This window comes from Mustela nigripes, chromosome 1 (assembly GCF_022355385.1).
Source record: "Mustela nigripes isolate SB6536 chromosome 1, MUSNIG.SB6536, whole genome shotgun sequence".
Taxonomy (NCBI): Eukaryota; Metazoa; Chordata; class Mammalia; order Carnivora; family Mustelidae; genus Mustela; species Mustela nigripes.
The window spans coordinates 38938592-38954208 of record NC_081557.1 but is presented as its reverse complement, the minus strand read 5'-3'; the positions used below and the strand labels follow the sequence as shown (position 1 = coordinate 38954208).

The 15617-nt window shown below is 51.4% G+C and overlaps 1 protein-coding gene across 7 annotated transcripts in view; it reads left to right on the top strand.

The window, feature by feature from the left end:
• The window catches only part of MICAL2 (microtubule associated monooxygenase, calponin and LIM domain containing 2), a 209266-nt gene that overhangs the window by 87227 nt on the left and 106422 nt on the right, over positions 1-15617 (top strand). For all 7 annotated transcript variants that reach the window (XM_059408093.1, XM_059408078.1, XM_059408075.1 and 4 more), the window contains exons 7-15: positions 1273-1428; positions 4739-4839; positions 9069-9326; positions 10459-10574; positions 11433-11559; positions 12189-12279; positions 12990-13137; positions 14242-14441; positions 14815-14921. In XM_059408093.1, coding sequence (XP_059264076.1) covers positions 1273-1428; positions 4739-4839; positions 9069-9326; positions 10459-10574; positions 11433-11559; positions 12189-12279; positions 12990-13137; positions 14242-14441; positions 14815-14921 — 1304 coding nt within the window. The remainder of the gene's footprint in view (positions 1-1272; positions 1429-4738; positions 4840-9068; positions 9327-10458; positions 10575-11432; positions 11560-12188; positions 12280-12989; positions 13138-14241; positions 14442-14814; positions 14922-15617) is intronic.

The following is a 15617-nucleotide window of genomic DNA, read 5'->3' as shown; positions in this document are numbered from 1 at the left end:
ACAGGAAAAGAAGGATAAGAAGAAGGAGAGCCACTTAGGCAGCTTAGCACCAACTAAGTAGACTAGAGTGTGAGTTTCTCTATGTTGGCCCTACTGACATATGGGGCCAGATCATTCTTTGTCCTGCTCCCAGTAGGAAGCTTAGCGGCATCCCTGGCCTCTCCAGGCCAGGCTCCAGTAGCACAACTGGCTCCCCCCACCGCCATGCCCCGCGCCAAGTTGTAGCAACCAGAAATGTCTCCACATATTGCCAAGATGCCCCTGGGGGCCAAAGTCACTCCCAGTTAAGAAATACTAGACTAGAGAATAATGGCCATTTTTGACCATTTCAATAAAAGTTTAATGAAGATGGACTTAAAGAGGAGGTATTGAGAAAAAAACCCAAAGTTTCTAGTCAAAGGGAGTATTGACAGAGAAGCTTGGGAATCATCATGAGGTCCGAGTATGTGGTGAGCAAATGTAGGTTGAGTTCCCGGAGGAGGCTGAAAACAAAGGCATGTCCAGAGAGCCTGCCCTTGTGATGAGAGCCTTGAGTTAAGCAGAGTAAACAGTAGTGTCTGGAGCAGAGGGAAGATTCAGGACTGTGGGATAGCCAGATGCTAGAAAGAAAGGGGATGGGCAGAAGGTGTTCCAGTGAAGTGTGACCCCTGCTTGGGATCCTCTGTGTCACCACCATTAAAAATCAAAGTTAATGTAAGCCATCAAAAACTAGAGGAACCCCAAGAATCACTGTATCAAATCAATTACAAGTTAGACTTCTGTCTCCTCATTAGATATTTACTGAGTGTGGGCTAAGCACCCACTGGAGACTAGAAATAGAAAATTTGTTAAAATTCCCATCCTACAGGAATTCAATCTCATAATCCTACTTTTCAAGGGGGGGGGGGACACAAAAAACGCTGACAATCTAGTTTTAATTGTAAAAGTTCAAAATGCATGTATCGTGGGTATATCTAGCTGCTGTGCCTAACAAGCCTTTAGCATGATGGGCCTGCTGGGAAAATCACTTGAGCCTTTTGTCTGTAGAAGCCTCACCAGAATAATTGGTCCTATAGATTTTAGGAAGGGGGAAAGTCCCCTTGACTGAAGCCTCTGGGGATGGGTTTCTTCTTGGGGTACAAAACTTGGCCTGTCCACCTGCCGCGTTCTCCAGGCAGAACTCTGGGTTCACTGGCCTGTGAGGCATCTGAGGACAGCTTCCTCCATAATCTTTCTCAGTTTTCACACCAAATGCAGAAGAAAGACTCTCCTTTCCCCTTTTTCTTCATGCAGGGTTCAGAAGGAAAGAATTCCGTGGGAAGTTGGCTATTGCCATCACCGCCAACTTCATAAACAGAAACAGCACAGCTGAGGCCAAGGTGGAAGAGATTAGTGGCGTGGCTTTCATCTTCAACCAGAAATTTTTTCAGGACCTTAAAGAAGAAACAGGTGGGACCTTCACTTTTCTCTAAACCAAACCATTGTCCATGCCGGGCATTCCCAGCTCTTGGCATTGGGAGACTCAACTCTGATTATGTGGAAGCAGGGACTTCTCCTTAGGATAGAAATGGGCAGATTCCTTCAAGGACAAGAGAGATTCTCGAGGGAAAGTTCTGGATGCTGTACGTCAAAATGGATAAAGATATATTTACTCAGCATTTACTCAATAGGCCCGTTCAGTGCTGGTATTCAGTATCATGGGATACAAAGTTGAGGCTGGCATGGTCTGCTCCCCAAGTAGCTCCTTGTCTAGTGATGGACACCCAGGGAAACCACCCTGATGTGGAGATCGGACTGTGCCTGATGCAGCATGAGCTTTAGGGAGCCTTCTGAGGAGGGAGCCAGCAACCTGGGTGGGTCTCTGAAGAAGTGTAGGTGCTTTGGTTCAGGGTGCCAGGTGTCCTTCCGCATGAAGAACATCCAGAGAAACCCAGGGAATGTGTACTCACCCCCACGCATCAATTGTCCCCTAGCCGTGGGCCTTGAAATCTTTTGAAGATACTCATTTACTCAACAAATACTTGTTGATTGCCTGCTTGAGGCCAGATGCTGTTCAAGGGCCTGAGAAAGAGCAGTGGGCAAAATGAGACCCTTCTCTGGGGAGGGACAGTAAACAAACAACTAGCTCATCTGGCAGTCACAATGATGGTGGAGAGAAGGAAGCATGGCAAGGAGAAAGAGGGATGAAACCCTGCTGCCAATTAAGTAAATTCCAGATTTTTTTCTTTTAACCTGATTTAAAAATCTATATCTCTCCTTGAAAGGCAGTGTGACAACAGTGTTAAATAAATTTTTAAAAAATTTTTATTTATTTTGAGAGGGAAAGAGTGTGAGTCAGGGGAGACCCAGAGGGGGAGGGAGGCGCCGAGGAAGAGGGAGAAAGAATCCTCAGGCAGACTCCCCACTGAGCAGAGAGCCTGACGTGGGGCTTGATATCATGACCCTGAGATCATGACCTGGCTTGAAACCAAGAGTCGGACACTTAACCAACTAAGCCAACCAGGTGCCCCTAAAATTTTTATGCTAAAAATAAATCATCCACACTCAGCATCACCTAGCACAGAAATAGTGCTCATTGCCATATACTGCTTTTCGGTAACCGTCCACTTGTACCCTCCCTTTCCACATGGCTCCAGCTCTTAGCAGAGTGTCAGTACTCTTTGTGATTCTGGTTTTCTCATGTGGCATCGCATTGTAAATATTGTCCATGTTGCAGCCGCATCCCCCCAATGGTCACTTTTGCAGGCTGCAGAATGGCTCGTGAAGAGGCTGTACATCTCTGCCCCCAAACATCCAAATGGGAGGCCTGGCAAACTGTGCTTGGCCATGTGGGTCCATATTCTCCTCAAGCTAAGAACGGTCTCAATAGTTTGGAATGGCCGAGGAGAAAGCAAAAGAATATTTTGTGGCAAATCAACAATTGTCTGGAACTCAGGTTTCCAGGTCCATAAACAAAAGCTTCCTGGAGCACCGTCACCCCTGGTCATGCATGTCGCTGCGCATGGCGGCTCCCCCAAGAATGGTTGTGGGCCCGATGGCTCACGAAGCCTGGAATGCTTACTTTCTGGCCCTTTGTGGCAGTCGTGCGCTGGCCCCTGATTGAGGCCTTTCGGCTGTTGACCGTTACAGACCACACCTCTCCTGCTGGACTCTTGCCAGTGGGGTTTTTTGGAATGGGATTCCGTATTGAGCAGACTGTGCTGCTCCCTGGCCACGAGGATGTGTGCTCGTTGTCCGACTCTCTGACTGACCACATGGCACGATTTTATTGAATATTTTCTTCTAGCATATTGTGTTCTTGTGCACAATTTAAGAATGAGTTCAACCCTCCGTTCCTCTCAAAAACTAAGAAGATAAATACTTCAACAAACCACCAAATATGGATTCTGACAGGACATTGTGTGTGTTTTTCCAAATGTTTCAATGAGTTTCCTTTGAATTTCGCTGTGATAGTCACCTTTGGCCATTGTTTCACAGTGCCCCTTGCACAGTGACAACGATGAATTTCCTCCGATTCTCTGGGCGGCCCTCTGCATTGATGGCTATTTCCTACTTAACAGTAATAAAGGGGTTCCTATGGTTACCCAGCACACCTGTGTCAACCACTGATAAGTTTTGAGTCTCTTCCTTTCCCTTCGGAGAAGCTAAGCCAGTGGTTTTCAAACTGGCATGTGTATCAGAATCACCTTGTGGGGCTTGTCAAAGTGCTGATTGCTGGCCCCATGCTCTGTTTCTTGATCTACTAGATCCAGGGCACGGTCCTGATCCTTAGCATTTCTAGCTTCTCAGGTGATGCTGATGGTGCCAGCCAGGGTGACCCCACTTTGAGAACCACTGAGCTAAGCTCTCACAGCATTTTTTTTTTTTTTTTAATACAGAAACCTAGTCTATAAAGTATTGGCAATTGCTGGAAAGTGAAAAGCTATACAACCCAGGCCTCTAAACTGAGTTGTTCCTGCCAGGGTATCTGGGTTCCCTCCCACATAAGGGGGATAGTAGAAACATTGCTTAGCACAGTCTTGAAAGAATTCACCCAGCTTTTTGAATCTCTGGCCATATACAGGGCGTGGTGGATGGGACTTGGAATCAGACTGGCTGGGGTTCAAGTCCCAGCTCTGTTGTTGCTTGGTGCCATGCCTCGGACCACTCTTCGCCCTTCTGTAGCACTTTGCTCTAGCCTGAAAATACGGGTCCTCAGCCGTTGAGGACTTTGAGGTTTTCTTTTTTTAAAGTGTTTTCATCATATTGCAGTATATAAATATATCAAATGAACATGTTGTACACCTTAAACTGACACTATGTTATATATCAATAATATCTTAATTTTAAAAAACACATAGTGTCTTTGGGACACCTGGGTGGCTCATTTGGTAGAACAGCCGACTGTAGAGTCTGGACCCTGATCTCAGGGTCCTGGGATCAAGCCCCGTGTCAGACTCCTAGCTCACAGAGGACTCAACCTGAGGATTACCTCTCTCCCTTTGCCCCTCCCCCTGCTCCCACGGGCATGTGCTCTCTCTCTCTCCCTCTCTCTAAAATAAATCTTAACAAAACAACAACCCCAAAACAGTGTCTTAGTGGTATGCTAAAAGCTAGCTGTGTGGAGATGGGGAAATTCTAGCCCTCAGTGTTATCTTTTCTAGGCTTGTATGTTTTAAAACCTTGCCTAACGTAAATCCATGCAGGTAAGTAATGACACCTGTGCTGGGGCGAGGCCCTGCGGGAGTCAGACTGAGTGCATGCACGCTTCTCTTCACAGGGATTGATCTTGAGAACATTGTTTACTATAAGGACTGCACCCACTATTTTGTCATGACCGCCAAGAAGCAGAGCCTGCTTGACAAAGGTGTCATCATTAATGTACGTATCTCTTGGCTGCCATGTCCTTTCTTTCCCTTTGCGACCCAGCATGTGCAAGAGCAAGGGGTGGGGAGGCGGGAAGGAACCACCGCCCACCGCTCTCCTCCTCTGTGCTGTTGTGTGAGCGTTGGATGAAGGAGCCCACAGCACTATGGGCGGACGTGTTCCTGCAGAGAGCCAGGCTGAGACCCGCACCCAGGTGTTTGTGTAAGCCTCTGCCCCCAAGAGATCAGTGGGGTCTTTTCCTTCCCCACATCTCTCTCAACCCTGCCCCTGTTTTGGAGAGGTCCCATGTCATTTGGAGGCCAATGGGGGCTCCTTGTTCTACTGGGGCACTGAGAATGCATGCGCTTGTGAATTTCCCTTGGTGGCCCTCTTGTCATGGGGGTGGCACGGAGCTGTCTCTTCTCGCGGTCAGAAAGGCTCCACTTGAATCTTGGCTCTGTGGCGGATTAACTCAGGACTGTGACTAAGCTGCTTAGCTTTTCTGAACTTTAGTCTCCTTCTCCGGAGACTTGGAATAATGGTTTCTGTCTGAAAGGGTTGTTTGCAGGAGTAAATGAGAGAATGTACAGAGTAGCTGTCCCAGTGCCCGGCCCATCTAGGGGGGTTATGGATTCCCTGTGTAACTTCTGTCTGGTTTGGATACCTGCTTTTTTGTCCTGCTGGCTTCCTGGCCTCTGTGTCCTGCCTTTGCATCTTCAAAAAGCACCGGGTTGGAAGAAAGCACTTGGAGTTGGGGACCCTGAACTGGAAGCTTCTTTGGGCAAGTTTATAACCCTTCCAGAGCCTCTGTTCCTGCCCCAGCTGCTGCCTGGTACCTCAAGATAGGGATCCTGTTGTCCGAAGTCAGCCTGCTCTACAGGTGTCAGCCAGCAGCCTGGGTGGCATGGTGACCATTCACTGTTGCTTGTCGGAGATGAACGTCTGTCCTCTTGCCACTTTGTGCTGGCTGCTGGCCGGGTGCCATGAGTAACCCAGCCGTCCCCTGGGCCACCTCCTTGCTCAGAGCCTGAGTTGCAGACAGGAGGCTGTGAATGGTGGGATGGGGGGTGCAGGAGGCTGACTGGGCACAGCTAGTAGATGTGTGAGCGATGGGTTTCAACATCTGGTACTCCCTGGCTGACCCAGTCTGGGGGAGGTGGGGTGGGGTCCCCTTCTTCCCTCTGCTCCACAGGCATCCCTCCCGAAGTTGCCTTGTCCCTCGGGAAGCCTGTGGCAGATAGTGAAGGACTGTTTGGTGTCCAAGGCTATAAGCATGGTGGGCATCTCTGCAAAGGAGGGATGGAGGAGGGCTTTGTCGGCCCCACACACCAACCCTACGGCATCAGGCAGAGTTCGACATGGGTTTCCTATTTCACTGGCTGAGTATTCCAGCCTCTGGGATACTAAGGTTCCCTCAGGGTATCCCTGGGCATTTGTCCAGACCACGACACGTTGCTCACAGTGACTCAACTCTTTGACAGTTGTCGTAGCCCCTGCATACTCCCCTCTCTCCATCACAGCACAGGTGGGCCAGCATGACTCACTGTGAATCCATCATGACTGTGGAGGAGCTGGGAGCAGATCCCAGGCTCGTGGGTGTCCTCACCAAGGCTTTTCTTCTCCTCACAGATTCCGGGGGCATCTTCCAAGCCGGTGCTGCAGGGCCCCCTAGGTATAAGATAGGAATTCTTGGCTAGAAATTACAGGCCCCAGGCCGGACATGAGAAAGTTGGATGGCCATTTGGTTCAGGAGTTCTGGCCTTGAGTCTCCCCGTGTCCAGCCAAGCTCTGTGGCATTTGCATAGCTGGGAGCTGGTCCATCTACCCTGAGCCACTCAAATTAACATTCTTGTCATGCTCCCAGAGGAATGGCAAGTCTTCTCTCACTTTCTCTCCCTGCATGGGTCAGCATCTTCCAAGAGGCACACAGAGGTGCTGAGTGAAAGTGTATCGACTGACTGACCTGCTTCCCCATCTATTCCTGCTGATCTCTGGACTTCCCATGGCTCCTAAAGGGAGAGTGAAGTATCTCCTCAAGAAACCATGTCTCCGGGCTCCCAGCTCTGTCCTTCTTGCTCTCTGTCATGAGGAGGGTGGACCATTGCCGGGCCCTGCCTCTGCTGGGCCGTATACATACAGGCTGGGGCTCCCGGATGCAGCAGGCTTGTCCTTGCCACTGTGTGAGGGAGTGCCGTTGCCAATGGGCAAGGTGAGCACACATCAGAGCTGGTCTCCAAATGCTGAACCCACCCTCGTAGGAAGCCATTACCTGACCTCTTCTGGTCTCCAGCATTCTTTTCAGCTTAGTACATGGGGCAACTGTTCTGTCCGATTCCCCACCTGGGCCATTCTTGATGCTTCTCCCTCTACGGGCCCTCCTCTCTGCCTAGGACACAGCCTCTCTTCCATACCTGTGCCTGTGGAAAATGGGACCCACCCTCATTCTTCTGCCTCTGTCTTAATTTAAAATGCCTTCTCCAGGCCTGCCCACTTTCCATAGGGCCCCATCCCCACCTTTCTCTCCCTTGTCCTTGTTCTCACCCCGCCCCTGTGGTCCTGCTCCTGTATCCATCCACTCCCCTGGAACTTCCTGCCCAACAAGGTCCCGTGGCTCCACCCAGCAGTCCTGGCCCAGGTGGGCTCCCAGGCCAACACATGCTCCTCTCCGGGCCACCAGCACCAGCGACCTTCACTGTGCAGTGCTCACACTCACTGGTCAGCCAGCCTACCTACAGGATGCTCTGAAAAGGGGTATTTTCAAGACCTCTCCATCCCCGTCTCCTCTCCATGCCTTTAAGGGAGGGGATTGGTCATGTGACTGTAGGAACAGGTGTGAGAAAGGACACGTGAATAGCAAGAGCTCCAACCTGAACACCACAACCCGACACAGGGCTCCCAGGCCAGTGCTGGGTATGATCTGGGTGACGTAGTTTGGTGTGAGCCTGTTAAAATTTCTGGAACAAGGTATTTGAAATCCTGGTTATTAGGAAAACTGACACAGTGGGTCACTATATTTCTTGATGTGGCTGTGCCTTCTAAATGCTCCTGTCGGTGTGTGGGTGAGGAATGGTCCAGAAGTGTACTTCACCATATGTTTATGTTTTGTGCCATCATAAATTATAGGGGACAGAAAAAATTCCCATTTACTGAGCACTTACCATGTGCCAGGAGTCAGCTTAGGGATTTTATGTCTATGATTTCCTTTGGTCCTCACTGTGTGAAATAGATTTTGTTATTCCCAGAATGAGAAATGAGAAAATGGAAACTCAGAGAAGTTCAGTAATTTGCCCACTTTTGCTTAGTGAAAAGCAAAGGTGGAATCTGACCTTGGGCTGTGGATAACCCCGAGGCCTGTGTTAGTCTCACATACTGGTTCCCGCCCACGCCCCTGCCCCACCTTGGGATCTGCACTTTCTGTGTCACCTTTTGGGAGGAAAGCCTTCTAGTTTCTTAGACGTATGATGAGCAGATTAGACTCTGGGGGATGTCCTGCAGGTCACCACCAGCGTCTGTCAGGAATGAATCTCCTGCCCCTCTAAGCCACGGCCCTCCTCCTTTTAGCAAGGAGTGTGACAGTTTACATTTTAAGAGCAAAGCAGAGCCCTGAGCAGCCCTAGCCTCTCAAGAAAAGAGAGAGCTGATTCTGGAGGGAAGGTTTGAGAGCTCTGCCAAGCATTCATGTCTTTTCTGGTCTTGCTTGACCACCAAATGTAGCATGTCTGGATCATATTAGCTTAGCTTAGTCTTCTATGAAATCACTATTTCTTATTTGCTCTCTCATCTTTTAATTGTACTTAAAGTTATCACAAGAACCAGCCATGTAAAATATCTTCTGTATTTACCACAAGACCATTATTGAGTAAGCTGGTTATTACGACACTATGTTCTCTATCAAAATTCCGACGTGAGATAGTTCTTTTAGAATTTAGTGCCAGGAAAAAAATTTCCTCCCCTAGGAATGTCTATGCTTCCTTCTTTCTGATAAGGAAAGCACTGCCATAGATCACATTTCCCTTTTGCCTTGGATGCCAGGAAGCTCAAAGCCAAGTGTGAGGCGTAATCACAGCTCTGTCAACCCTGACAGATGACTGACTTCGTTCCTCTTGATTCCTTTGGCCCTGAGTTTCTGTTTTGCTTAGCTTTGCTGTACAAAACCATTCCAAGTTCTTTTGCAAAGATGTGGGTGTGAACGGTTGCCCGTTACGGGGGTGGATTCCCACACTGCAATCTCGTTCTCTCCCCAGGACTACATCGACACAGAGATGCTGTTGTGCGCAGAGAACGTGAACCAGGACAACCTGCTTTCCTACGCCCGTGAGGCTGCAGATTTCGCCACCAATTATCAGCTGCCATCACTAGACTTCGCTCTGAACCACTACGGGCAGCCTGACGTGGCCATGTTCGACTTCACCTCTATGTACGCCTCGGAGAACGCCGCCTTGGTGCGCGAGCGCCAGTCCCACCAGCTCCTCGTGGCCCTGGTGGGCGACAGCTTGCTCGAGGTAGCATCTGTGTTTGGAACCACCCTGTTCCCGGTAGAAGACAGATCCCTGCATTTCTGGTGTGGCCAGTGGCATCTGCTCTCCCGCAGCCAGGGGAAGGACGGGCTCCCTGCCAGTGGGCCGGACTTGGCCAGGCTGTCCTGGCCTCCAGCTTGCACCTGGCCTGCCCTTTCACCAGACCCAGAGGAGCTCATGGTGTCTTCCTCTCCGCACTTCTGGGCTCTTCACGCTGACCTCTTTGTCAGAGTAGGAAACTAGTCAGCCCTACTCTGGCCTGCATGGGCAGGTCTCTTCAGAACGTGTACCCCCTCAGCTGGGCCACAACTTTTTCCTCACAAGGGGAGATCTCTGGGGCCTTGCAACAGGGAGATCATAGAGGGGACAAAAAGACATGTGGGCCCCAAAGTCCGGTTTCCCTCCCTGGCCTCCAGCTCAGAATGCTGCCCAAAGCATCGGCAACTGTAAGCATCCTTAGCTTGAACCAACTTTTTCAGCAGGGTTACATTTTTATCTTTAAAGTAAGCAGTAACCAAAAAATGTTTATTTATCCCAAGTAAGAGTCAAATTCCAAACCATGCTTTGGGTGCCCAGGGGACAGTCAGTTGGAACTTAGCTTGGCGGACCAGGCCTCACTTACCATGGTGTGTGGGCTGTGATCGGCAACCCCCCCCAACCCCACTGTCTCCCTTCTCAGCATTCCCTCCTGTTACTCTGCTCCGTTCCTCCACCAGGCCTTTGCCCATGCTGCTGCTCTTGAATGGATCAAGATTAGAAGCCTACCCATTCTTTAAAATCAGCATAAATGCAACTCTTTTGTGAAGCCTTCCCAATTTCCATCTCCCTGGGTTGGGGTGGGGGGCATTTGCCTGTGCCTTGTTTGAGCCTCCTCCCCACCCCCGACCCCTGGCAGTTTTTCCATTCGTGGGACACAGCCCCTTTTATGTGTGACTTGCTGCTATAGCTGAACGTGTTCGTGCTAAATCCTAGGGGGCTGTCCTGTCGCCCCACACTCCCTCCCGTGCCTCCCACGGGCTGGGCAAACACTGAATGCTGGAGAGAATGGGATAGGAGCCTGGGGAGTGGGATGGGAGGCATGAGAACCAACTGGAATTTTGCATGTTTTCTTCTCTAGCCATTTTGGCCCATGGGCACAGGTTGTGCCCGGGGCTTCCTAGCAGCATTTGACACAGCCTGGATGGTGAAAAGCTGGGATCAGGGCACCCCTCCCCTGGAGCTGCTTGCTGAAAGGTGAGTACTGCTGCCGGGCTTCCAGCTGGGCGTGGGGGTGGGTAGGGGCAGGGCATGCTGGTTCCACAGCTTGGACAGGAAGGGAGCAGGGCTGGCCATCAGGCAGCTCCTGGATGAACCTGAAGCCTCTGTGCTCTTTCTTGTCCTCACATGTGGCCTGATTTGATCATCAGGATCCCAGGGAGATTTTCTGTGTTAGGTTCTGCCTCCTCCAGTGACTTCTCTTGGGGCCAGGACCTTAGGACCTGAATGCAAAAGAGAAATCCTGATCTGGAGTGGCCCCAAAGTTGGGGTTCCCAACACAGCCAGGTCACTGTGAGATGAAAGAGGTTGAGGGGAAGTCTCAGCTGCCTGGGCTTCTGATCTCTCAGGCCTCTTCTGCTGTTGTTGAGACCTTGGGCTCCCTCCCAGACCCCTGCTGCTGGCCACGTGGCTGTAACAGCTGGTGGACTGGAAGACATCAAGACTGGCAGGTGGGGCGGGGAAGAGGGACTGGCCTCTGCGGGTCTTGGGTGTGGAGGCCTGTGGTCACAGGGGACAGGAGGCCACAGGAGGCAGCATGGCTGAATGGAGGTTCTAGCAAAACCACAGGTCCCTCAGCTGCCAGCTCTGGTGTCCCTGCCCTCTGCTCGGGGAAGGAGGCCAGCATCACTGCCGCTGGACCTCGTCCCACCCCCTCTCCCTAGTCCTTCGACTGTCTCCCACTGTGTGAGTCTCAGGAACCACGGGGGCCAGGCATTGCAGGGAAGAAGTACACAAACACATCTAAACCTTTAAGAGCAGGGGAAGGAGTTTGGGGGGATGAAGGCATGCGGCTGCCAGAGCAGTCCCTGACCCCCGGGCTCTGCCTCATCCTAGAGAGAGTCTCTACCGACTGTTACCTCAGACCACTCCGGAGAACATCAACAAGAACTTTGAGCAGTACACACTGGACCCAGGGACACGGTACCCAAATCTTAACTCCAGCTGTGTCCGGCCCCATCAGGTAAGTCCTCCCCGAGGCCCCATCTGGGTCACCCTGCCCTGACCGGTAGGTGGGAGGCCATGGACAATCTGGCCCCATCCCTAGGGCTGAGGCCGCTGATAACTCCTGGCTCAGCTGTGGGACCAGTTCCTCTCTCTAGGAGAGCCACGAGAGACAAGAGAGTCAGCATCTCTCTAGCCTGCAGGAAAGAACTAGAACACAGGCAGCATCTGTCCTCGTCTGCGCACACGCTGACGTGTTTCCTGTCACCATGAGTAGGGGTCGCTAAGCACGCCTCTCGGCAGAGTCTGCTCCGCCAACTGTCAGGTCCTTTCAGTTCCCCGTTCTGCAGTCCCATTTCCTCCCATTGACCCAGGAACCCACAGCCACCAACTTCTGGCAACAGCGCAAAGAACAGTGTGATGTTTGTAGAATCAGACAGTCTCGTGCTTTTACACTTGAGTCCCCCCGCATTTGGGTGGACAGCTGAGGTCCGTTGCTCAGCATCTCACGTTCCCCAGGACCTCTTGCCCAAAGTCATGCCCTCCAGCGACAGAGGGCTGGTAGACACAGAGTCGAAGTAGGGCTGGCCCCGAGACCAGCTTTGGGGAGATACCCATGGGCAGCTGTGTGGTCTCTTTGGCTTGTAGGTGAAGCATTTGTACATCACTAAGGAGCTGCACCCATGCCCTCTCGAGAGGCTGGGCTCGGTGAGGAGATCCATGAGCCTCTCCAGGAGGGGTAAGCCACTGCCCCAGGTCCTTGGCCAGGTTGCAGGGGTATAGGGTTGGGGAACGCTTTGGGGGCCCAGGCCCGGCAGCCCACTCGGCTCTGCTGCTATGACCCATGTGACCTTGGCCAGGCACTTCTCCTCTGTCCTTCCGTTTCCTCATCGGTAAAACCGGGACAAGGACAACATCAACCTCAGATTGGTTGTAAAGGCGTGAATATGTGTCGAGCACATAGGGCATGAAAGTGAACTGTGCAATTGATTCACTGGGCCTTGCTTTTCCTTCCCTGTTGTTTCCCGTATGGAGATCTTGTCTCCCCAGCCAGATAACAGGCCGCATGTGCTGCACTCTTTTCCTAGTGGAGGGAGGGGATGGTTAAATGAATGACTCTCCAGCATCGGTATGGCCTTGCTCGGGTCACCATCCTGCTGAGAGGACTTTCAGGCTTCTGTTGCCTGCCCAGACTCCGGCTCCTCCCCACTGCTGGGCACCCAGCCTTCTCAGCCTACCCTCCCTTCCCCTCCCACATGAACCACCACTGCCGCCCCTGTTGTGTACAGCCTGCCAGGCCTTTCTAGATTTTTCCCATGGCACGGCCCTCTTCTGTTTTCCTGGAGTGCCGCCTTCTATCTGATGACTCCCTCGACGTTCCTCAAGAAGCAGCTCCGACACACCTGCTCCAGGACTCTCTCCACCACTGTCTGTCTCTCCCTGCTGCAGAGCTAGACATCCGGCCCAGCAAGCTCTTAACCTGGTGCCAGCAGCAAACCGAGGGTTACCAGCACGTCGAGGTCACTGACCTGACCACATCCTGGCGCAGCGGCCTGGCCCTGTGTGCCATCATCCACCGTTTCCGGCCTGAGCTGATGTGAGTCGGGGGTGCAGGCTGTACCTGCTGAGGCCTCCGTGCCCCGGGGGGACCCTGGAGACGAGGGCAACAAGGGGTTCTGCTGGAGGCAGAATCTTGGCTCAAAATACATCTTTGGATTGAGTTTTTCTTGCGTTTGTTCTTTTCTGTTTGCACTGATCGCTGTCAGCAGCTCAGTTGACCTGTGTTCCGAACACACCAGGAGCAGAAGCAGCCCCGGCTCCGTGCTCGCACTCGTCCCCACATCCCTGCCATCACTGCGCTGGGGAAGTGGAGCATTCACACCAGGCGCTTCCCCATCAGAGAGAAATTACGGGCAAGACCTCATTCTGGGGACCAGTTTGAGGATTTTACAGCCAAGGGAATTAGATCTGAGATGCAGACCAGTTAGCTGTGCGGCACTGGGCAGGTCACTTAGCTTCTCTGAGTTTGTTTTTTTGTCTATAAATTGGGAATGATGGCAGTGTCGATAGGAAGATCGGGAACACTTTGTGATGTTGAAGGTCCCATACATGTATTAATGTTGGATTCAGGCCAGCTGCAGAGTAACCACAGCCACGAGCATGTTCATCCAGAAGGCTGAAAGGAAACTCACCAGAGGTTGTCAGTCGGTACCTTTAGGGATGAGGCTGCCTCAAGAAGGGGATGGGGTGCTTGCTTGTTACTTTGTATGTTGTAGATCCCTTGATTCTTTTTTTTTTAATGCAAGATACCCATATACTTTTATAATTAAAAGCACAAGCACATAAAGGAACTATTTAAAAGTAAAATAGCTATATGTTTTCCAAAGATGTAAATTATTTTCTGATTATTTCAGCCCAGGCAGCAAAGACATTGACATGGCCTAAATCTGATTTGGTCCCCACCCCAAGTGAAAAAGAGCCTCCCTGGGCAGTCGTGGGTGGGGGGAGCAGTGGGGTAGTGCAGGGAAGGTAGCAGTGGGTGGGGAGATTTGGGGGGGTTTGGGGTCACAGCTCCTTCACCCCTCCCCACCTGCTGAGACCCAGCAGAATGTTGCCCACAGGGCTCCTTACAGGGAAGCTGGTTCAGCTCTTCACACCTCTGTCTCCTGTGCCTGAACTTTACCTCGTTTTGATTCTCCAGCAACTTCGACTCTCTGAACGAAGATGATGCCGTGGAGAACAACCAGCTAGCATTTGACGTGGCCGAGCGTGAGTTTGGCATCCCCCCGGTGACCACGGGCAAGGAGATGGCGTCGACCCAGGAGCCCGACAAGCTCAGCATGGTCATGTACCTTTCCAAGTTCTACGAACTCTTCCGGGCCACCCCGCTGAAGCCTGTGGGTAAGACCCTTCTGTGGGGCAGGCTTCACTGTGCCCTTGGGCCATCTCCGCCCTGTGCCCATGTCTGGCTGCTCTCCACACCAGTGTCTAATGTTTTCAGGCCGGTCCCTGCCTTCCCTCTCACTTGGAGGCCAAACCGGGGTGGCCCCCACCCACGCAGACCTGTGTGTGTGAGTGGGCATGTGGGGCAGGGGCCACATGAGGCCGAAGGTCTGCCCCTGTGACTGGGAGGTCACTGTTGGGCCCCCTACTCAGCCCATTCATATCTGTAGTTGAGAGTGAGGGAATTACTTGGAGGGATCTTATAGCAGTGACACCCCCTGGGGTAGTGGTGGCAAGGTCTGATCGCCGTCCCATTTTTATTTCCTAACAGATTCTTGGGGCAAAAACTATGGAGAAAATGCTGACCTCAGTTTGGCCAAATCCTCCATTTCTCATAACTATCTCAACCTCACATTTCCGAGAAAAAGGATGCCACGGGTAAGTTTTGGCCTGGTTTTTGTTGGATTTCTCTTTGCCCATGGATGGGGTCAGGGGAAGGGAGAAGGTCATGTGCTCAGTCTGTTAATGCTGATAAAGGACACAGATCGAGAGCCCACGGGAGATATGAGTAAGGCGCAGTTTAGTGACCCTGTGCTGTTGGAAGTCCCCCCGGCACCGTGTTGCTGGCTTCAGTGACATACACTGGTTCTAGGAAGGGCATAGCTCAGATCTGAGAGGTCATGCAGCTGAGTATTTTTTTAAGTAAATCAGATGAGCCCTGACTCCTAAGAGGAGGGGGAGATGATCTCTTCCCTAAGAGGAAGGGGAGACGATTTCTCACTTGTTCAGTTTTGATCAGTTATACCACGCCTGTCAGTGACAGAGTATATGGTGAGGCTACAGTTATACATTCTGTTCCATTAACTTCCTTCCTTCTTCCTGCTCTTCCTCCTTCTGTCCCTCTCTCCTTCCTTCACAAATGTTGCCAACTTTAGGGCTGAATATTTTGGTTTGTTTTTCTAATTTTTTTTTTTTTTTTTTTTAAGAGAGATATCAGGAGAAGAGGGAGTGAGGGAGGGAGAGAGAAAATCCCAAGCAGGCTCCATGCTGAGTGTGGAACCCGACGCGGGGCTTGATCTTACCACCCGGAGATTATGACCTGAGCCAAAATCAGGAATTGGGTGCTTAACTGAC